Source organism: Budorcas taxicolor, chromosome 16 (assembly GCF_023091745.1).
Source record: "Budorcas taxicolor isolate Tak-1 chromosome 16, Takin1.1, whole genome shotgun sequence".
Taxonomy (NCBI): Eukaryota; Metazoa; Chordata; class Mammalia; order Artiodactyla; family Bovidae; genus Budorcas; species Budorcas taxicolor.
Genome location: NC_068925.1, coordinates 32,487,612 through 32,509,965, shown reverse-complemented (window position 1 = coordinate 32,509,965; position 22,354 = coordinate 32,487,612). Strand labels below are relative to the sequence as shown.

Genomic DNA, 22,354 nt, shown 5'->3' with positions numbered 1-22,354 from the left:
TGTTCATGTAGTTCTCAAGGCAAGAATGCTGAAGTGGTTAGATGCAATTACAAGTAGAACTGTTTTCTTAAGTTTCTTTCGGCATTGTTCCCTCTAAGTGTAATTAAACACTGCTGACTTTTGTATGTTAATTTATATCCTCCTGCTTTGCTGAATTTCTTAGTCATTTTATCTCTGTTTTTTTTGATTGGACAGCTTATATTGCTCTGTCTTCAAGTTCATTAATTCATTCTTCTTTCTGTTCTGTTGTTAAGCTCCAGTCTGTATATTTTGGCAGTTGTATTTATCAGCTTTTAAATTTCTGTTTGCTTCTTCTGTGTTAATTTCTTTGCTGCAGTATTCTATTTTTTCATTTGTTTTGAGGATGTTTGTAATTACTATTTAAGCATATTTATCATGGGTTTTAAAATCTTTGTCAGATAAGTCTAAAATCTATTATCTTTGAGTTGGCATCTATTGATTGTCTTTTTTTTCAATCAAGATTATAATCTTCATCTTTCTTATGGTGAGTGATTTTCAACTGAAACCTGGACATTGTGAGTATGACACTGAGATTTTGAATTTTATGTCAACTTTCTGTTTTAGCTGGCTTTCTCCACCATTGCTTCAACAGGAGTATGGTGGATGATACCTTGTTACTGCCTGGTAGAGGTACACGTCCAGGTTCCTCACTTGGCTGCTTGTCACTGCTGGGATTACACTTTCTGATAGGTAAATTTCTATTTGTTTCCTTAAATGCAACTTAATCACTATGCTCTCATTTTAGGATCATTCTCTTATCTTCTCCTTTCTTGGTTGAGAGACGTACTCTTGAAACTACTGTTTCCTGTTTCAGGTTAGTAGGGGCCTGTCATAAGCACCAGAGTCAGAGACTGTCAGACTCCTCTTTGAAGGCGTCACTGGCTATGGCACCTCATCTCTGCACACCTTCTTGTCCTCCCCATGTCCTTTCCATCTGTCTACATGTGTGATGATACACACTTAGAGGAGAGATTTTTTTAACCTAGAGACTGCTAGCCTAGAGAAAGTCCATGGAGAGTCTTCAGGTGGTCCCTATATCCCCTTTCCCCACCATATATATATATATATATATATATATATATATATATATATATATATATATATACACACACACACACACACACACACACACACACACATATATATAATGTTCTATGTGTGTACATTATCTCTGATGAGTCAGTGGTTCTCACACAATTCATAAATAAGAAAACGACCAGAGAGGTTAAGAATCATTGTAGCAGATTAAGAAACGGGAACAATAGATGTGCAGGCTCTAAATCATCCATTTAAGGGGGAGGACTTGAAATCAGGGTGCAGTCTGGAGTAGACACACACCAGCTTGTGCTTGGAGCTTTCCTTGAATGTGCTGAAATAGCTCCTAACTGTGTGGGTGTGAGAGGAGCTCTGTGTGGGACTGAGCCTGGGCTCCCTATTCAGGTCCAGGAAAAGCTTAAAAGATCCTCAAGATGCTTCAACATACGAAATGAGAAGAGAAAAAGCATTACAGTGTAATTTACATCTCAATAAAAGTGGCTATTGAGGGGGGTGAAGTCTGACTTTTTCCTTCTGAGTTCAGTTAACAAGGCACTGCTGACAAAGCAGCTAGTCTAGCCAGGGTGAGGGAGTTGGCAGTGTGCAGAGCTCACAGAACAGAAGCAGGCTCCCTGATAAGACAGCCCAGATGAGGACGGTTGCCCTTAAGGTCTAAGAAGTCAAATTAGTCCTAACAAAATTCTTCTTAGAAATAAATGGAAAGAAATGAAAGTAGATTAGAGACAGGACAAAGCAGGAGGGAGGTACTGTGAGGGGACCCCAGGGCTGTCCTGTGGCAGCAATCACAAGAATTTCAGCTGAGCCCAGTGGAGATGGGGGCCTAAACCAAATCAGAGCTGGGCTAAATGGATTCCTTTCCTGGAGGAGGCTGGGCCTAATTGAATCTGTAACGCATTTTTGTTTCTGAAGCTTTTCTTATTTTTGTTCCAAACTCAGCCTTTGGAACCGTTATTCAAACTCTTTCTTCCGTCCTATTATTTCTAGAGTTTCTAAGAAAGAATATCTAGGGGTGCCAGTCTAAAAAGAACATCAGTTTATTTTTTAAAAATGTTTATTTATTTTGGTTGCACTGGGTCTTCATTGCTGTGCAAGGGCTCTCTCTTGCAGAGAGTGGGGGCTACTCTTCGTTGCACTGCTCAGGCTTATCACAGTGGCCTCTCCTGTTAGCGAGCAGTCCCTAGGCTCACAGCCTTCAATAGTTGCATCTCACAGGTTAAGTAACTGTGGCTTATGGGCCTTAGAGCAGAGGCTCAGAAGTTGTGGTGCATGGGCTGCTTTGTTCTGGAGCATGTGAGATCTTCCCAGATCAGGGATCAAACCTGTGTCCCCTGTGTTGGCAGGCAGATTCTTATCCACTGTGCACCAGGGAAGTCCACGAACCTAAATTTTAAAAGGCAAGTATATATATATATATATCTTTCTTTTCCTTTCTCTGGGTCACCTGAGCCCTGAGAAACCTCAGGAGGAGAGTCTTTCTGCAGAATGAAACTGACCTGCTTCTAGACTCAGGTCCTGTGAACTTGCAAAAAGATGGATGTGTGTCGGCCATCTCTCTGTGTGACACTGTGATATATAATAAGAAATATACACTTGGTCTTCATCCCTGTTTCTGGTACCGAGCTCCTAAAACCCTTGGAATTTCCTAAGTGAGGAAAATGATCAGGGTGTCTCTTGTTATTTTAATAAGATGACTTTTAGAAGCACCTAAAATGTGGGGGCTGGTTGCTAGGATAACCATGTAATTAGAAGGTTGGAACTTTCAGTCCAACCCCTGATCTCTGAGGGAAGAGGAGCTGGAGGTTGAATCAGTCACTAGTGACCAATGATTTAATCAATCATGAGTCTCTAATGAAGTCTTCATAAAAACCCTAAAGGATAGAATGTGAGAGCTTCCGGGTTGGTGAACACATGGAGAATTGAGGAAAGTGGTATACTCGGAAGGGGCCTGGCACCTCCATGCCCTTTTCCAGTGCCCTGCCCTGTATGCATCCCTTTCATCTGGCTGCTCCTGATGTATACAGCCTTTTATAATAAATGGGTGATCTAGTAAGTAAAATGTTTCTTGGAGTCCTATGAGCTGCTCTGGCAAACTAATCAAGGCCATGGTGGGATTCTTGGAACCCTCAAGCTGTAGCCAGTCAGTCTGAAGCCTGTATGACAACCCGGGCTTGTGACTGGCATCTGAAGTGGAAGAGGCTCTTGTGGGCTGTGGAATCTGATGCCACCTCCAGGTAGATAGTGTCAGAGTTGAGTTGGCTTGTACGACACCCAGCTGGTGTCTGAGAGATGTTTGTTGATGGGGGAAAACCCCTACTGCATGCTGGAATTGGGTGAACAGAATCTTACTCTGCTAGTAAATGGCCAGCACAGGTCCATATGTGTTAGGTTAAACTGGACAAACTAGACCTGGCTGTGCCTCAGTGGGACTCTAAGCCTTAGCTCCTTTGGTTTTCAAATGGCCATGAGAATGCCTGGCCCACTGGCCTCAGATGGCCGTCATGAGGACCAGAGCATTCATGTATGCATGAGCAGGATTAATACTCTCTAGTCCCATGAGACATAAAGGATTAATTTGATTATCTGTAAAACACCTACTTGGAGGTGACCCTTGGTTAGGTCACATCATACACTTGGAAAATTTCCTCCAGAAAGTTTTTGTGGGAGATCATTCATATGGTAGACCCTCAATAAGCATTTTCTGCCCAGCTGATTTGACTGGCTGACCACCATTCACCAGAGCGGAAAAGGAGAGTTCTTCTGAAACTGCAGGAACCTTCCAGTGTTCTTCTGTCAGTCTGGGTAAAGATGTCAGACCAGGTGAATGAAATAGGAAGTGATGCTTGCCTTCAGGAATCCTAGGATTCTTCCTGTTGATGTCACTTGGAGATCAGGAAAAGACAACAGGGCTGGTATTCAACAAAAACCAGCATAAGGGAATGTCACTTTTGAGTATCCCTTTGTTCTTATTGCTCAGTCGCTAAGTTGTGTCTGCAGTGAACTGCAGCATGACCAGCTTCCCTGTCCTTCTCTGTCTTCTTGGGTTTGCCCAAACTTATGTCCGCTGAGTCAGTGCTGCCATCCAACCATCTCATCCTCTGTCACCCTCTTCTCCTCCTGCCCTCAATCTTTCCCAGCATCATGGTCTTTTCCAGTGAGTCTGCTCTTCCCATCAGGTGGCCAAAGGATTGGAGTTTCAGCTTCAGCATCATCCTTCCAGTGAATATTCAGGACTGATTTCCTTTAGGATTGACTGGTTTGATTTCCTTACTGTCCAAGGGACCCTCAAGAGTCTTCTCCAGCACCATAGTTTGAAAGCATCAATTCTTAGGCACTCAGCCTTCTTTATGGTCTAACTCTCACATCCAAACATAACTACTGGAAAAACCATAGTTTGACTATACAGACGTTTGCTGGCAAAGTGATATCTCTGCTTTTTAATATGCTGTCTAGGTTTGTCATAACTTTTCTTCCAAAGAGCAAGTGTCTTTTAATTTCACGGCTGCAGTTACCATCTGTAGTGACTTTAGAACCCAAGAAAATGAAGTCTGTCACTGTTTTCATTTTTTCCCCATCTATTTGCCATGAAGTGATGGGACCGAATGCCATGATCTTCATTTTTTGAATGTTGAGATTTAAACCAGGTTTTTCACTCTCCTTTTTCACCTTCATCAAGAAGCTCTTTAGTTCCTCTTCGATTTCTGCCATTAGGGTGGTGGTGCATATCTGAGGTTATTGATTTTTCTCCTGGCAGTCTTGATTCCGGCTTGTGATTTATCCAGCCCACCATTTCACATGATGTACTCTGCACAGAAGTTAAACCAACAGCGTGACAATGTACAGCCTTGTCATACTCCTTTCCCAGTTTGGAACAGTCCATTGTTTTGTGTCCAGTTCTAACTGTTGCTTCTTGTCCTGCATACAGATTTCTTAGGAGGCAGGTAAGGTGGTCTGCTATTCCCATCTCTTTTAAGAATCTTCCACAGTTTGTAGTGATCCACACAGTCAAAGGCTTTGGTATAGTCAGTGAGGCAGAAGTAGATGTTTTTTGGGAATTTCCTTGATTTTTCCATGACGCAAGGGATGTTGGCAATTTGCTCTGTGGTTCCTCTGCCTTTTCTGAATCCAACTTGAACATCTGGAAGTTCTCGGTTCATGTACTGTTGAAGCCTGGCTTGGAGAATTTTGAGTGTTACCTTGATAGTGTGTGTAATTTGAACATTCTCTGGTATTGCCCTTTTTTGGGATTGGAATGAAAACTGACCTTTTCCAGTCCTGTGGCCACTGCTGAGTTTTCCAAATTTCCTGCCATATTGAGTGAGGCACGTGAACAGCATCATCATTTAGGATTTGAATAGCTCAGCTGGAATTCTATCATCTCCAATGCCTTTGTTTGTAGTAGTGCTTCCTAAGGCCTGATTGACTTCTCACTTCAGGATGTCTGGCTCTAGGTGAGTGATCACACCATCATGGTTATCTGTCATTAAGATCTTTTTTGTATAGTTCTTCTATGTATTCTTGCCACCTCTTCTTAATCTCTTCTGTTTGGTCCTTGCCATTTCTTTCCTTTATTGTGCCTGTCTTTGCATGAAATATTCCCTTGGTGTCTCTAATTTTCTTGACGAGATCTCCAGTCTTTCCCTCTATTTCTTTGGTTTGTTCACTTATGAAGGCTTTCTCCTTGGTCTTCTCTGGAACTCTGCATTCAGTTGGGTATCTTTCCTTTTTCTCCTTTGTCTTTCTCAGCTATTTGTAAGGCCAGCGGCAGGATAACATGATGATATGGAAAGTATCCCTTAGGCATTTGTTATTTTTCTCATCTAAATGTGGACAACCAGCCCCTAGACACTCCCTGAGAGATCCCATTTCAGGGCCTGAGTCTCTCCACTCTTCTGCAGACAAGGGCATCATGGCCCAGAGGACCTTGGGAAGGTGCTGTCCCTGAAGCCCCACACACCAGTTCTCCGTACAAGCCACCAGTCCAGTGCCTCAACCAGAGGTGCATATGAGCTCTGCTTTTGGAAGCTCTGCCAGAGTGGAGAGGTCAGGACAGCATAGAGCCCTGGGCCTTGGTGGCAGTGGAGGCGCCTAGAGAGGGTAAGCACAGGTGTCATCCTTTACATCACATCCCAACATGAACCCAGTTCTCCCCCTTGGTCTCTTTGCACTTATTGCAAGGATTGTACTGACCTCTCCCTTCTTTTTCCAACAGTGAATACTTCCTGAGTCCCAGGTTCTTCGCTTGATGCTGAGCTGGTTTCAAAATAGACACACAGAGACCTTGCAGTCTCCTGAGGGGAGCGGCATCAGGTATTTGTGCTGCTGTGTGGTGAGGGCTCAGCTGACAGAATGAGCAGACTGCAGAAGGTCAGGGAGAAGACAGCATTCCAGTGGGCTTTAAAGGGTCAGGAGAGTTATACCAAGCCCAGGGGTTTGGGGAAAAGGCATTTAAGGCTGAGGAAACAGCTTTGAAAGGACCTAAGTGTGAGCATGCCTTGGGCACTGGTGAGTGTCTCCGTGTACACTGTCTGTAATGTGTGTGTGTGTGTGTGGAGGTGGGAAGGGAGGCTGGAGGTGAGGAGGCTGTGAAGGTGGTCCTCAGACAGGTGGTCAAGGGTCTGCAGATTTAGACTCTGTTCTGTGGGCTGAGGGCAGGGAGGCATGGAGACAGATGGGTACAGGGGTGTCTGAGGTCAGTTTGCACCAGTTAGTAAGAGTTAATTGTTACTTTTTCTGAGTTTTGTGAACTGGTTGATTTGACATTAGTAGTTTAAACTCAGTGACAGGGGAAATGTTCATACCCACTGTCATAGAAATTGGCAAACACTCCAGTGATTTTTTTTTTAACATTTATGGGCATGTGTGTGTATTAATGCATGTGTCTGCACACTGGTATAGAGTTGGTAGGCCCCTTCCTTGTGATTTCTATCAACAGGCAGAAAGAACTGCATGTGATTTTGGTACACTCACCAGCCTCAGATTCTTCATGGCTTGGGGAAACATGCCTTGGTGTAACTGCAGTTTGCCAACTTTCATTATCTGCACACCTCTGACGGGATGGTTTCCTGGGTAAAAAATCCTGGAAGAAAAAAAATGGCAAGCAGTGTGAGTAGCTCTCACCCATGCAGTCAGCATTTCATCAGGAGAATACAAAAGTGGGAGCAAATGCTGGCTGTGACTGTCAACGAGCCACTAAGCAGAATCAGCTTTGCAGCCTTGGGAACGCGATGCTGAGGGAGGAAGCTCACTGCTGGTCTCCTGCTCCCTGGAATGCCTTCTGCATTCGGGGAAAGAGATGGGACTGGAATGCCTCTCTACTAAACGCTAAGAGAAGCTCCAGCACCCAGGAAGCCTTGGACCAGAAGCTCGCCTCTCAGTATATAATGGTTAAGTAAATCAGTGATATGCCCACAACCCTCCTTTTCACCACAGAGTCCTCTGAGTCTCAGCTGCAGAGTCTATCCTTCATTGCAGCCCACCTTTCTCACTGCCCCTGTGTATTCATTCCATCATCACTGGATCCAGAGCTTTGGATTCAGACACCCCATCTGTGTTGGCCACTGTGTCCTGCGTGTAAGAACTCCACACATACTTGACCTCTTTCACCCACAGTGGAATAGAACAGAGTGTTGCAGTGGACTGAAGAATGAAAACCCAGGACTATGTTTCAGACCCAGTGTTATTTCACCTTGACTCAACAAGAACTTACTATATTAGATTCAACAAAATGTGAACAGTTCGGCCTCTTCTTCCTCCTCCATCGTCTATCCTGAGAGTCTCCTGGGCTCCTGCTGTATGACTAAGATCGATTCTAGGGCTGGAGGAGAGAGTACACTGTATATATGTGATCTTTTCCCTCGAGGCTCATAATCCCATTAGACACAAGACAGACATTCATACAACAGTTTCAAAATATCACAGGATAGAGCATGACTTAGTACACAGCAATGGTCAGTTCAAGTGTGTGGAATGAACTGAGAAAATGACACAGGAGTTACAAAGAGGAGAGTTATGATGGTTGGTGGGATCAGGGAAGGTTTCCTGGAGGAGGGGAACAGGGCACTTCAGTGGGGCTCCCTGGGATCTGGGAAGGCTTGTCTTGGTGGTGAGCGGGGAGTGGAAATGCATTCTTGCTGTTGAGTGGTGTGAGTGAAGGTGCATTCCAGATGCTGCCTGGCCAGAGACCACAGGTACTTGCCTGTAGGCCTCCAAAAGGTAATCCTAGAAGTCATGACTTACACAGGGCTTTCCATGTGCCAAGCACTGTTCTGCATTTCATTTATGAACACGTCATAGAACCCACATTTAGGCTCTACTGTGAGGTGGATTTATCAAGAGAGACATATATTCTCCAATTAGTATACTATCTGCACACCATTCCCTAGCCCTGAACCTCAGCTCTTGCCCACGTGAAATGTGATATAGAAACTTTGTTCATTCAGGCTCTTAAAGAAATGGAAAGCAGTACCCAAGAGAGGGAGGTGTTTAAATTAATAGAATGTTGGCTATGTTTCTTTTAAAGAACTAAAAAGGGAGGGGACGGAGGGAAACAAACATGACACCTGGGTCCTGGCTTTTCCTTCATCTACTGAGCCTGCCAAGAGGTCAGTCACGTCACCTCTCCCTCTTACAAAACGAACATCATTATCTACTTGTGTGGAAAAGATTTTAAGATCCCCGGACGAAAGGCTTAAGTATAGGACGCCATTGCCCTGTACTTAATTGCCTTGGACGCTTTCCTTGAAAAGCACACCTGGATTTGGAACTTTATTTTATTGCTATGAATGTGACATAATTAAATTTAAAGGCCAAAAAGTAATTTCATACTAATAATCATTCTATTCAGTGGATGTCTGTCATGTCAGTTAGCAGAAGCAAAGAAAATCTTGGGTTCTATGGTTGCAGAGAAAGTGGTGCATATAATTACTCCATGACAGGTACCTGCTCTGGTTGCTTAAAGATATTAAAAAACGAACTGGAGTTTAATCAGGAGAGGATAAGGAAGTGTCTGGGAGGGGGACTTCCACATAAGTATTTACGGAGCAGCCTTGCAGCTCTGGCAGGGGTGCTATGCATGTGCCTGGGTTGTTTCTGGAGGCCTCCCAGCTGACATATGGAATAAGCATCATGATTACTTGCCGGAATAGCACTCCAGGGAAAACTGGTGAAGCTCACTCCTGCCGGGAGAAGTTCTCTACCCAAGGCACGGCTTTCATCAGCTTTCCGCATGTGACAGTGATGAGGAGGGAGGAGGCCTGCAAGAGGTCTTCAATCACAGAATCAAGGCCAGGCTGAGGGCCTGAACCAGAGAAGGAATGAAGGATGCCCAAGGACTAAAACAGGAGTTTGAGTGGGAAGGTGAGACTCTAGAGGCAGAGAGACCTGAGGCAGGATGGTGGTGGTGAGAACAGAAGAGAAGGATCTGAAGTAAAAGATGTTCTGCAGCTGACTGGATAGGGCCTGGAGACCTGCTGAGGTCTGGCAGGCAGAGTTGACTCCACGATTCAGAAATCAAAATGCTGCCACAAAAACACAAGCAGACTGTATAAAAACAAAACTTTCATTCAGCCAGGCATTCTGCCTGTTTGGTATTATGAATTTTCTTTTCATGGGTATAGTGCTAGCAATCATGGTCCAGGATGCTGGGCCCAGAAAGGAAAAAGTGCCCTTGGTGTTTCTGTGGTGAAGAAGTGTATAGGAAGGAAGGTGTTTAAACAAGCAAGAGAAAAGCAGCAGCACATGCTAGTTTAACTAAGACCTATAAGCACCAAGATCTTGCTGCCATATTCTCCCAGAAGGCTTTGGGTCAGAGAACTGGAATGTCTCAAATTAAAAGGGGATAGAGAAAAACACACCTGATGGCAGGACCTATGTTGTTGGTCTTGCTGAAGTTTTCCCATGTGATGCAATTACAAGTCACATTTCTTCACTACAGGTAGCAGTTCTAACATTTGTATGACAGCAAAAACCACTTATTGTTAGGACTTTTTTTTTTTTAGAACTGATATAAAATGCATTACTGGATTTAAAATACGACCTTAACTATATAAACTATTTTAGTGTAATCAAGTAGCTATAATGTATTAGTATGAATTTTAGCTGATAAATGTGAAATCTAATTCTAATAATTGAATTAGAAAAATCAGCATTTTGCAACTCTTGAAGAAATAACTAATCCATGGAAAGTGTATCACTAGATGAAACCAGTAGATCAAAGAATGATGGAAAATTTTACAGTGTGTAAGGTTGTTACCATCTGAACCCAGTCATCAATCTTAGCATCACTAACATGGGACAGCCAGACATTACCTGCTGTCTGAGCTGACACAGTAAGATTTTGTACCACCTATAAAGGATCTTTGACAAAAAAAAAAAAAAAAATTTAATCAAGCCCATAAAATTCCATTTCACAGGAAAAACAATTGGTAGAGGAACAAATAAAAGCAACCAGCTAAATTCAAAATATGGGAAGTTTTACAGAACCATCGTCACCCAGGATCTTCAGCAGGTCCATGGCATGTAAAGAAAAAGGTGGCAGAGAAGGAGAAGACTCTAGATTAAAGAGATACAACAGTCAAAGGTAATTTGTAGACCTTTTTCATTTTAACTCAAAATAACTATAAAAAGATGTTTCTGAGTCAATCTAGGAAATCGGAACATGCAATGGCATTGTAAGGACATGCCCACATTTTTCAGAGATACAAACTGAAATACGCATGGATAAAATGATGTTATGACTGTGATTTGATGTAAATCTCTTCAGCATAATTTCTCCTTCCAGAAATGATGGGTTAGTTTTTTTCAGACCAAACTCCATGCTAACAAGAAACGTTAGACAAAATATTTATAAAACTGTTTGAAGGTGTTGAAGAATGACTGAGGGACTGGAGTCTGAATGATTCAAGTGGCAGAAAGAATACAATCTCAAGTAGGTAGTCCTTTGTTGCTACTTTTCCCTTTGTTGATTTCAAAGGAGAGGCAGCTAGGCTAAAGAGCTGAACAGGAGTTTTGGCAGTCTCAAAGGTATCAGTCAGTCAGTCAGTCAGTTCATTCGTGTCCAGCTCTTTGCGACCCCATGAATCGCAGCACGCCAGGCCTCCCTGTCCATCACCAACTCCCGGAGTTCACTCAGATTCATGTCCATCGAGTCAGTGATGCCATCCAGCCATCTCATCCTCTGTCGTCCCCTTCTCCTCCTGCCCTCAATCCCTACCAGCATCAAAGTCTTTTCCAATGAGTCAACTCTTCGCATGAGGTGGCCAAAGTACTGGAGTTTCAGCTTTAGCATCATTTCCTTCCAAAGAAATCCCAGGGCTGATCTCCTTCAGAATGGACTGGTTGGATCTCCTTGCAGTCCAAGGGACTCTCAGGAGTCTTCTCCAACACCACAGTTCAAAAGCATCAATTCTTCGGCACTCAGCCTTCTTCACAGTCCAACTCTCACATCTGTACATGACTACAGGAAAAACCATAGCCTTGACTAAATGGACCTTAGTCGGCAAAGTAATGTCTCTGCTTTTGAATATGCTATCTAGGTTGGTCATAACTTTTCTTCCAAGGAGTAAGCGTCTTTTAATTTCATGGCTAAAATCACCATCTGCAGTGACTTTGGAGCCCCCAAAAATAAAGTCTGACACTGTTTCCACTGTTTCCCCATCTATTTCCCATGAAGTGATGGGACCAGATGCCATGATCTTCGTTTTCTGAATGTTGAGCTTTAAGCCAACTTTTTCACTCTCCTCTTTCACTTTCATCAAGAGGCTTTTTAGTTCCTCTTCACTTTCTGCCATAAGGGTGGTGTCATCTGCATATCTGAGGTTATTGATATTTCTCCCAGCAATCTTGATTCCAGCTTGTGTTTCTTCCAGCCCAGTGTTTCTCATGATGTACTCTGCATAGAAGTTAAATAAGCAGGGTGACAATATACAGCCTCAACATACTCTTTTCCCAATTTGGAACCAGTCTGTTGTTCTAACTGTTCTAACTGTTGCTTCCTGACCTGCATACAGGTTTCTCAAGAGGCAGGTCAGGTGGTCTGGTATTCCTGTCCCTTTCAGAATTTTCCACAGTTTATTGTGATCCACACAGTCAAAGGCTTTGGCATAGTCATTAAAGCAGAAGTAGATGGTTTTCTGGAACTCTCTTGCTTTTTCGATGATCCAGGGAAAGTTGATTTGATCTCTTGTTCCTCTGCCTTTTCTAAAACCAGCTTGAACATCAGGAAGTTTATGGTTCACGTATTGCTGAAGCCTGGCTTGGAGAATTTTGAGCATTACTCAAAGGTAGGGAGACACAGAATTTGGAGTTCAGGGCTCAGCAAAGAAGAGAAGGAGCACTAATAAACACCCTTGGCTTTCATTTGTGACCCAGGGCCCCCCTCAAAGGGCTACAATTCAGGAATAGAGTAGCTTTACTTGTAATATGATGCATTTTTGTTATTGTTTAAAAAAAAAAGATCCTAACATTGGGAAACAAAACCAAAGAAAGAAAAGAATGTATAGCAAAGAGAAGCCTGGTGGGGCTGGGAGAGGCTGGGAAGACACTGGTTAAGTAGTCAGAAGCTGCCTCTTTAAGGAAAGGCTTATGATGTAGATAGAGTTAAATGCCCAATTTTGAACCTAAAAGTTTGAGTTTTAGCTTTCTTTAAAACCAATACAGTAAAGTAAAATTTAAAAAAATTTTATTTAAAAAAATTTTTTAAAGAAAAATGTACAGAGAAGACATTGCCCATGCTTGTAACTTTCAACTAGGTGTGTTTAATTAGTTTAATTTAACCCTGGATTTGTGCACAAATTTCCTCATCCTCTTGCCAGACCTGCTTATGTGCTGTCTGGTCTACTGGCAGCGTGGCTAACAGTGGGGAGATGCCATGGGCCAGCCAGCATGATGAATTATACTGTGACTATAATTTAGTCATTAAGTCCTTGGGAAAAAATGGCAATGAGATTTTCATTAGAAAAGTTCCACTTGTCCTGTATAAGCTCTATTTATTCACTTACATGGGCAACAAAACTCACCATCGAAGTTCTAAATGTGCTCTCTAAATCCCCTTAGTATCTGAATACACAGATCTCATATCACTCAGAGATCAGTTCCCAAGAAGAAGCCCTTGAGTAGAAATCTTGTTTTCATAAATTAGATTTTATTTGAGCCTGTTAGTTCAGATTTATGAATATTGTTCTGATGCTGTTTTACTGGTAATATGGCAAGTTTAGTAGCCATATTGATTATCTCACTGAAAACAATGTAAGGCGGCAGGTAAAATATTTTTTAAAGTAAGGATGTGCTGGCAAGATAGTAAAGAACCATCAGGCCAAAATCTAAATGAAGAGGTACCCTTGAGAAGTAAGGAGAGTGGTGAGATGGCTGCTCCACTGGTGTGCAGAAACCTCTGGCTTCATCTGCTGTTGGGAGCTTGTGGGGCAGAAGAGCAAGCTTAGGGTCTACCCAGTGTGGAGGGGTCTAATAGGAAAGCCTCCCCTTTGGCCAATCATGGGAGACAGATTACATTCAAAAGAGATGCAGTAAGGCTGACAGTGGAAGCCTGTAGAATGATACCTTCAATGTGCCTAGGAAAAGTGATTCCTAGACCAGTATTCTGTACCTTCAGAAATATCTTTCTCAAGAATCAAGATGGATAGCTGAAAGGTATACTTCTAGAGGTGATGAAAATGTTCTAGAATTGACTGTAGGCATGGTGTCATATCTTTGAACATAATTTAAAAAAACCACTAACTTGTACCTTTAAATGGGTTGGGTAAGTTGTATGGTGAGTGAATTGATTACAACTTAACAGAACTTTAAGAATGAGACATTAGACATATAGAAAATCTGTATAAGAAAAATTGGAAAACTCTGATGAACAAAATCAGAATAAGTGGAAAGATATTCCATGTTCACTGACAGGGACAGTCAGTGTTGTCAAAATGTCAGTTCTTCCCATTTTGATCTATAGATTCAGTGCAATCCCAAACAAAATTCTAGCAACTTATTTTGTGGATGTCAGCAAACCCATTCTAAAGTTTATATGGAGAGGCAAAAGATTCAGAATAGCCAGCACAATACTGAAACAGAACAAAGTTGGAGGACTGACACTACCCAAATTCAAGACTTACTGTAAAAGCTACAGTAATCAAGGCAGTGTGGTATTGTATTTGAGAAAGAAAAGACAAAATACTGGGTTGGTCAGTGAACTTTTTGCCCAACCCAGCAGATCAATGGAACAGAATAGAGAGCTCAGAAAGACCCACATAAACACAGTCAACTGATCTTTGACCAAAAAGCAAATGCAGTACCATGGAGCAAAGACAGTATTCTTTTTTTACCCCCTCAAGAAATGATCCCAGAACAACTGGCAATCCATATGCAAAACAAAAACAAAAAGACACAGATCTTAACACCCATCACAAAAAAGAACTCAAAACCAATCTTGGTCTGGTGGTGGCTTTTAGATACATCAAGGACACAATGAAAGTGAAAGTGAAGTCGCTCAGTTGTGTCCGACTCTTTGCGACCCCATGGACTGTAGCCTACCAGGCTCCTCCGTCCATGGGATTTTCCAGGCAAGAGTACTGGAGTGGGTTGCCATTCCCTTCTCCAGGGGCTCTTCCTGATCCAGGGATTGAACCTGGGTCTTCCACATTGTAGGCAGATGCTTTTAACATCTGAGCCACCAGGGAAGTCAAAGAAATAATTGATAAGCTGGACTTCATTAAAATAAAAAAACTTCTGCTATGTAAAAGACAATGTCAAGAGAATGGGAAGATAAACCAGACTGGAAGAAAATATTTGCAAAAGGCACTTCTCATAAAGGCTTGTTATCCTAAACATACAAAGTACTCTGAAAACCCAAGCAAAAACCCCATTTAAAAAAAATGGGTCAAAAACCTGAACAGACGTCTTACCAAAGAGGATACAAAGGTGGCAATTAATGATTATGAAAATGTGCTCCATATTATATGTCATCAAGGAAATGCAAACTAAAATAACAATGACATATGGGTATACGTCTGTTAAACAGCCAACACCCAGAACACTGGCAACACTAAGGGCTGGTGAGGAGGTAGAACAGCAGCTTTCATTCATCACTAGCGGGAATGCAAAATGGGACAGCCACTTTGGAAGAGTTTGGCAGTTTCTTACAAAACAACACATGCTAATCAGACTAAACCGCAGTATCCAGGAATTGTGCTCCTTGGTATTTACCCAAAGGAGTTGAAACCAAAAACCTACACATGGACACTTATAGCAGCTTTGTTCATGATTGCCCAAAGTTGGAAGCAACAGAAGTGTCCTTCAGTAGGTGAATAGATAAATAAACTAAGTTACTGATACATCCAGACAATGGAATATTATCCAGTGCTAAAAAGAAATGACCTATCAAGCCATGAAAAGATATGGAGGAATGAACCTTAAGTGTATAAACTGAGAAGCCAGCAACTGGAAAGGGCTACATGCCAACTGTGTGACATTCTGGAAAAGGCAAAACTATGGGGACAATAAAAAGATCAGTGGTTCCGAGGAGTTCAGAGCTGAAGGAGGGATGAACAGGCAGAGCACAGAGGCTTTCAGGGCAGTGAAATACTCTATCTACCACCATAATGATGGGAAAATGTCATATACATTTTCCATATACATATATATACATTTGTCCAAACACACAAAATGTACAGCACCAAGAGTGAACCCCAGTGTAAACCATGGGCTTTGGGTGGCTGTGATGTGTCCTTATGGGTTTCTCAGTTGTCACAAGTGTCCCATTCTGATGAGCAATGTTGATAATGAGGGATGCATGTGTGGGACAGGGAGTATATGGAAAATCTCACCACGTTCCACTCAATTTTGCTGTGACCCTAAAGCTTAAAAAAAAAAAAAACCCACAAAAAACAACAACTAAGGTGTAATTTTTTTTTAAAAAGGAATGAGGTTGAAATAAAGTCATTTTGGACAAAGAAAAGCTGAATTTGTCACCACGGATCTTAACTAAAGGAATTTCTAAACCTATATACTTCTGGTAGAAGGGAAGTAAGTGAAGATGGGAAGTCAGAGGTTCAAGAAGGACTGAAAAGAATGCTTATATGGGCAAGTCTACAAATACAAACAAAACAATTTTAGGAGGTTAAAAATACAGTAAAAGTAAAAAATATAGTAAGTACATCATATATGTCAGTAGGAAAGAAAGCAGGATTCAAGTACTCTAAAATCCTTCTATGTCCAGAAAGAACTTGTATATATATATATTTCTTTAAATAGTTCATCCATAATTTATATACCCTTTGATGTATTTAATGATATGCATTTAATTTAATAATTATTTAATAGTCTTAAATAACTGAATTAACGTTCTGTTTTAATTTCTAGGTACAAAACTATTGTGTAAAGAACAATTAGATTAATTATAATTGGCATCTGGCTGATCGCCTGGAGAATCCAATGGACAGAAAAGCCTGGCAGGCTGTACAGTCCATGGAGTCACAAGAGTTGGACATGACTTGGCAACTAAACCACCACCACTGCCCATCACTTCATGGCAAATAGCTGGGGAAGCAATGCAAGCAGTAGCAGAGTTTATTTTCTTGGGCTCCAAAATCACTGCGGACTGTGACTGCACCCATGAAATTAAAAGACACTTGCTTCTTGGAAAAAGGCTATGACAAACCTAGACAGCACACTAAAAAGCAGAGACACCACTTTACTGACAAAGATTCATATAGTCAAAGCTATGGTTTTTTCAGTAGTCATGTACATTTGTGAGACTGGGACCATAAAGAAGGCTGAATGCTGAAGAATTGATGCTTTTGAATTGGGGTGCTGGAGAAGACACTTGAGAGTCTCTTGGATGGCAAGGATACCAAACTAGTTAATCCTAAAGGAAATCAGGCAAGGACTGAATAGTCATTGCAAGGACTGATGCTGAAGCTCCAGTGCTTTGGCCACCTGATGGGAAGAAGAGCCAACTCATTGGAAAAAGAGCCCGATGCTGGGAAAGATTGAAGGCAAAAGGAGAAGGGGGCGGCAGAGGATGAGGTGGTTGGATGGCATCACTGACTCAATAGGCACGAGTTTGAGCAAACTCCAGGAGATAGTGAAGGACAAGGAAGCCAGGCCTACTGCAGACCATTGAGTCACAAAGAGTCAGACACAGCTACTGAACAATAATAACAATGAATTTAATGATCTCAAAAGGTTGAGTACTAAATGAAGAAGGGGACATTGTGGTTTTTAAAATGTACATACACACCTTTCCTTTGTTTTGAAGGAAAAAGATTTATAAAAATTAACAATAAAATGTTGCACAATCTAGTTTTACATAGAAGATGAAATACAGCTTGCCATCAGTAAGGCTAACCAAGTTGTGTGTCTGTATCTGTAATACAGTGTGTCGATATCCAACAACAGAGTGTTGTTGACATATATTCCAGAAGTGACAGGTACTTTTACTGAAATCAGCTCATACAGATGTCAGGCACTCTTTAAGAGCACCCTGAGCTCTTGAAGAAGTCTTAGGTTCCCAGAGCACAGGTGTGGGGAGGAGCTGGAATGTATGCCAAGAAACAGAGAGGTTCTCTTTTTCAGTGATTTCCAAGAGAAAATATAGCCTGTTGGAGCAGAGCAGATGCCACTGCTAAGATGTAAAATCTATGACAGTGAGTCAATAGCAGGGGTCAGCAAACTATAGCCTGAAGGCCATACCCCACCTGCAGCATGTTTCTGTACACTGTTTTGTTGGCATACATCCACGTTTATTCGTTTATATATTGTCTATGGCTACTTTCAGGCTAACTCAATAGAACTGAGAAGGTGACTGGACTGTATGACTTGCAAAGCCTAAATATTTACTGCCTGGCCCTTTAGAGAAAGTTTGCAGACAGCTGGTTTATATAGTAATGGAGTTTCTAGAAGTAAGAGGCTGGAGAGAGGCTCTCATGCAAAAAAATAAAAAAAACAACACTCTACAACAGATGACTATGAATATGTATTAGATATGTAACTATAGAGTTGTCTCTGTCACTAATAATAATGATAGCAAATACAGTTAAGAGTCCTTGCTTCCTATCAGGCACTGTTGAAGCACTTTATTCTAAAATAACCTTATATAAGTAAACTTGGTAATGATGATGGGATCCAAGAGTCTCCTCTGCAAAAAAAGTATGAAGCTGGACAAAATTGCCAAAAGCTATCACTTCAGGGCATGATAAATTGACCAAAGGCAAAGAACAGATTGAAAAGTGTTTATTCTCAAAGCAACAACAATAAAAATAGCTAGAACTTAGAGTCAGAAAAGCAGAAGTCTATAACCTGCTTGCCTGGATGAGCCACAGAATGACTGAGACAACCTCTCCATGTCACCTGGGTACCTGAGAAACTGGACATCCACAAGAAAATCTGGAGATGACTTGGGAGGTTGAGAACTGGCTACAACATTGAATGCAACCTTCCCACACGTGGCAGAAGGTAGAAGGAAGCCTTATAGGTTCAATGTGTCTGAGCAACACTTCTGCCCACGTCATTGGCTGGTCACTAAGCTGTGCAGCCAATAAATGGAGAAGCTGAGTTCAGAACCCAGCAACTGCTTCCTGAATCTGTTTTCTTTTCAGTCTGCATCTTTGCCTCACTAAATCTCCCCAGTCTAAGTTTTGCCTTAGATTAGCTCTGTGTACTTTGTTAACCTCTCATAGTACACCTAAAATATCTCCAGGTAATCTCAATAGCCCCAAATCTGATACCACTGAGTACAAGCGTGCCAGCAGCCTGACATTACCTCTTGCCACCAGGTGCCTACAGGTGAAACCAAATTGATCACTTAACTGGAAAAAAAAAATCACAAACTGTTGAAAAAATACAAAACCAGTGAATCTGCCAACATGGTTCACACAGAGAACTGGGAATCCAACATCCAAAGAAATAGCAGGATACTGTTGCTACCAGCTGTGCTCCCATTTAGGATGCCATTTGTGGAAAATATTTATCATAGTCTTCCATTTTCTCTGTGCAAAATGAAAAAATTGAGAAATGCCAAATTACATTGTTTTAAAAAATCCTGCCATAGAGCATCTCTGCTCTTACATGCTATTCTCTGAAGACATTATTGATGTTCTACCAGGTTGATGGAGTAATATAATTTGCTAGCAGGAAGAAAGGCTGGCAAAGAGAACTATGTTCATTAGAGCAATATCTTTACAATGACTTATTCCATTTTCGTTATTTTTCAAGATCACACACGTCACAGGACAGAACAGTTGGCTTGCTATGCCCTGGATATTTCAGTATTTTTACAGTTGGAAGTAGATTTTTTAACACTTCTGCAGATTACATCTATTTTTGCTAGAAAGGGCTCTTTATACTGCTGAGGAAAAGAACTCTCTGAACACCTATGTGGCTTCTGTTTACAGGCAGCTTCCCAGATTTCACTAGTGGTAAAGAACCTGCCTGCCAATGCAGGAGACCGAGTCGCAGGCTTAGTCCCTGGGTTGGGAAGATCCCCTGGAGGAGGGCATGGCAACCCACTCCAGTATTCTTGCCTGGAGAATCCCATGGACAGAGAACCTGGGGTCGCAGAGAGTCAGAGATGACTGAAGTGATTTAGTACACATGCACCATCATTTTAGACTCAGTAAGTTCCTGTGGGGCAGTCTTTTCCTTAAGCAATTCATCAAGCCCATCTAGCTGGGGCTGGACCAGCTCTAGAACTGACATCAAAGTTTTGAAGTAACTGCCATTTGTCTTCACTCATTTCATATCTCCTCCTCTTTAAAACTCTTCCCTTCAGGCTGGGACTCACCTAAGCTGCCTTCCCCACTTCCCAAGAAAGAACTCTCTTCACCCAATCAAAACTCCCAATCTTCGATTCAAATAGTCTGATTTCATCAAGGTGTTAAAAAATGCAGTCCTATTAAATTATATTTGTTTAATGGTTGATAATTTCAGAGAGGTGTTTGCATTCTGAAGAAGAAATTTTCATTAACCCAAAGAATTTCTAATGGATAAAATTCAGAACAATATAACCAGGTGATACATTCTCATTAGTGAGAAGGAAAAGTATTGGGGGGCACAAATACCTCTCAGGAATGTTTTTTAGAACTCTGGTGAGTTGAGGTTCACAAGTGTGGTAGTTGACCACTAGCCGTGGTACAGCCAAGGTGAGCACCCTCAGCCTTGCTACTGAAGTGTCCATTAGCTTGTTTAAGATGCCAGGAAGGGCCTCAAACTGCCTGACCAGACTCCACAACAATGACTAGAAAGAGAGAACCCTTTAGGCCTTTTCTTCTACTTTCTAAACTGTTGGGATTTGAAAGACTTGTTACTATGAGGTCTGTCATCTGCCTTCCTCTCTTTCTACCAGTCTTTCATGGCATTTGGCTGGCCACATGATACTCTTGGTACGTGCTTTGCTTACAGTTGTTAGAATGAATAATAAACTGTTCAGAGTTAGAAGGAATCAGAGATCATCTACTTCAGCCCCTTCAATTTAAAGACAGTGTAAAACCCAGAAAAGTTGCTCAGAGTCCACCAACTTGTGCTAAGCCATGTAGCATTAGGGTGGCACCACCCTAGTTGCAAAAAGCAAAGAGGAACTAAAGAGCCTCTTGATGATGAAGTTGAAAGAGGAAGGTGAAAAACCTGGCTTAAAACTCAACATTCAAAAAACTAAGATGGCATCCTGTCCCATCACTTTATGGGAAATAGATGGGGAAAAAATGGAAACAGTGATAGACTTTATTTTCTTGGGCTCCAAAATCACTGTGGATGGTGACTGCAACCATGAAATTAAAAGATGCTTGCTCCTTGGAAGGAAAATTGTGACAAACTTAGCATATTAAAAAGCAGAGATATCACTTTGCTGACAAAGGTCCATATAGTCAAAGCTATGGTTTTTCCAGTAGTCATGTATGGATTTGAAGGGTTAGACCATTAAGAAGGCTGTGCACTGAAGAATTGATGTTTTCAAACTGTCATACTGGAGAAGACTCTTGAGAGTCCTTGGACAGCAAGGAGATCAAACCAGTCATTCCTAAAAGGAAATCAACCCTGAATATTCATTGGAAGGACTGATGCTGACACTGAAGCTCCAGTATTTTGGCCATCTGATGTGAAGAGTGGATTCATTAGAAAAGAGCCTGATGCCGGGAAAGATTGAGGGCAGTAGGAGAGGGGAGCGACAGAGGATGGAATGGTTGGATGGCATCACTGACTCAATGGACATGAGTTTGAGTAAACTCCGGGAGACAGTGAAAGGGAGTCAGAAAGAGTCAGACTTGACTGAGCTACTGAACAAAACAACAACGTGGCATGATATTCTGCCATTGGTTTGGGACCTTTTAGGGAAGCCTGGCATGCTGCAGTCCATGGGGTTGCAAAGAGTTGGACGTGACTGAGCAACTGAACTAAACTGAGAGATAAATGTCACTGTCACCATTCAGCTATAAATGGAAAGTTGTTGCACAGAGGGGGTGAGGGCATTCCAAACCAATCACAGAACAAGAATGGCACCAGAACCCAATGAAATTTAGCATAGACCTGGGATTATTAGTAGTTTGCAACTTTGCAATCTATGGGCAAGGAAGGATTCCAATACAAAAATTAATTTTAGGCCAATGAAAGAACTCAACAAAGTCAACCTTTGACCACTGAATTCAATGAACAGAGAACATGTGACTAGGGTAATACAAACAGGGAATGACCCCAGATCTTTTATTGAGAGCCCAAATTCTTTAATGGCTATAGAATATTATTTACATTTGAGTAGAATTGTGTGGCCTGTGTTTTGGAAATTTCCTCCAAAAACTTAACTACTGGTGCCAGACAGGTAAGGTCTAAAGTAAAAAAACTTTCATAAGCTTCCCATTGTACCTCTTTCTACCATTGTCCAATTTTATTCAACACTAATAGCTGATTTCTCCTAGCCTCTCTCAAAATGTTGCTGGCACAAGGACTATATCAATTGGCTAATGGATTTCCCTGCTCAGGCATTTGAACTTTCTAGTTGAAAAGCAAAAACTCCTCGCATATTCTTGATCAAAGAAAAATCCCCATCATTGATACGACATACATCTTGGGAGAGAGAAACCAGGAGAACCCATTTATCTGATTGGTCATTTGTTAATTCATTTACTTATTCATTCATTCACTATTTACTGAACACCCATTATATTCCAGGCATTATGGAGAATATGGCTTCCCTGGTGGCTCAGATGTTAAAGCGTTTGCCTGCAATGTTGGAGACCCAGGTTCGATCCCTGGGTCAGGAAGATCCTCTGGAGAAGGAAATGGCAACCCACTC

General features: G+C 41.7%; 1 protein-coding gene across 1 annotated transcript in view; it reads right to left on the bottom strand.

Annotated features, from left to right (window-relative positions):
- The window catches only part of SMYD3 (SET and MYND domain containing 3), a 743,898-nt gene that overhangs the window by 12,957 nt on the left and 708,587 nt on the right, over positions 1 to 22,354 (bottom strand). The window contains exon 11 of the mRNA XM_052653627.1: positions 7,045 to 7,153. Within this exon, the coding sequence (XP_052509587.1) occupies positions 7,045 to 7,153 (109 nt within the window). The remainder of the gene's footprint in view (positions 1 to 7,044; positions 7,154 to 22,354) is intronic.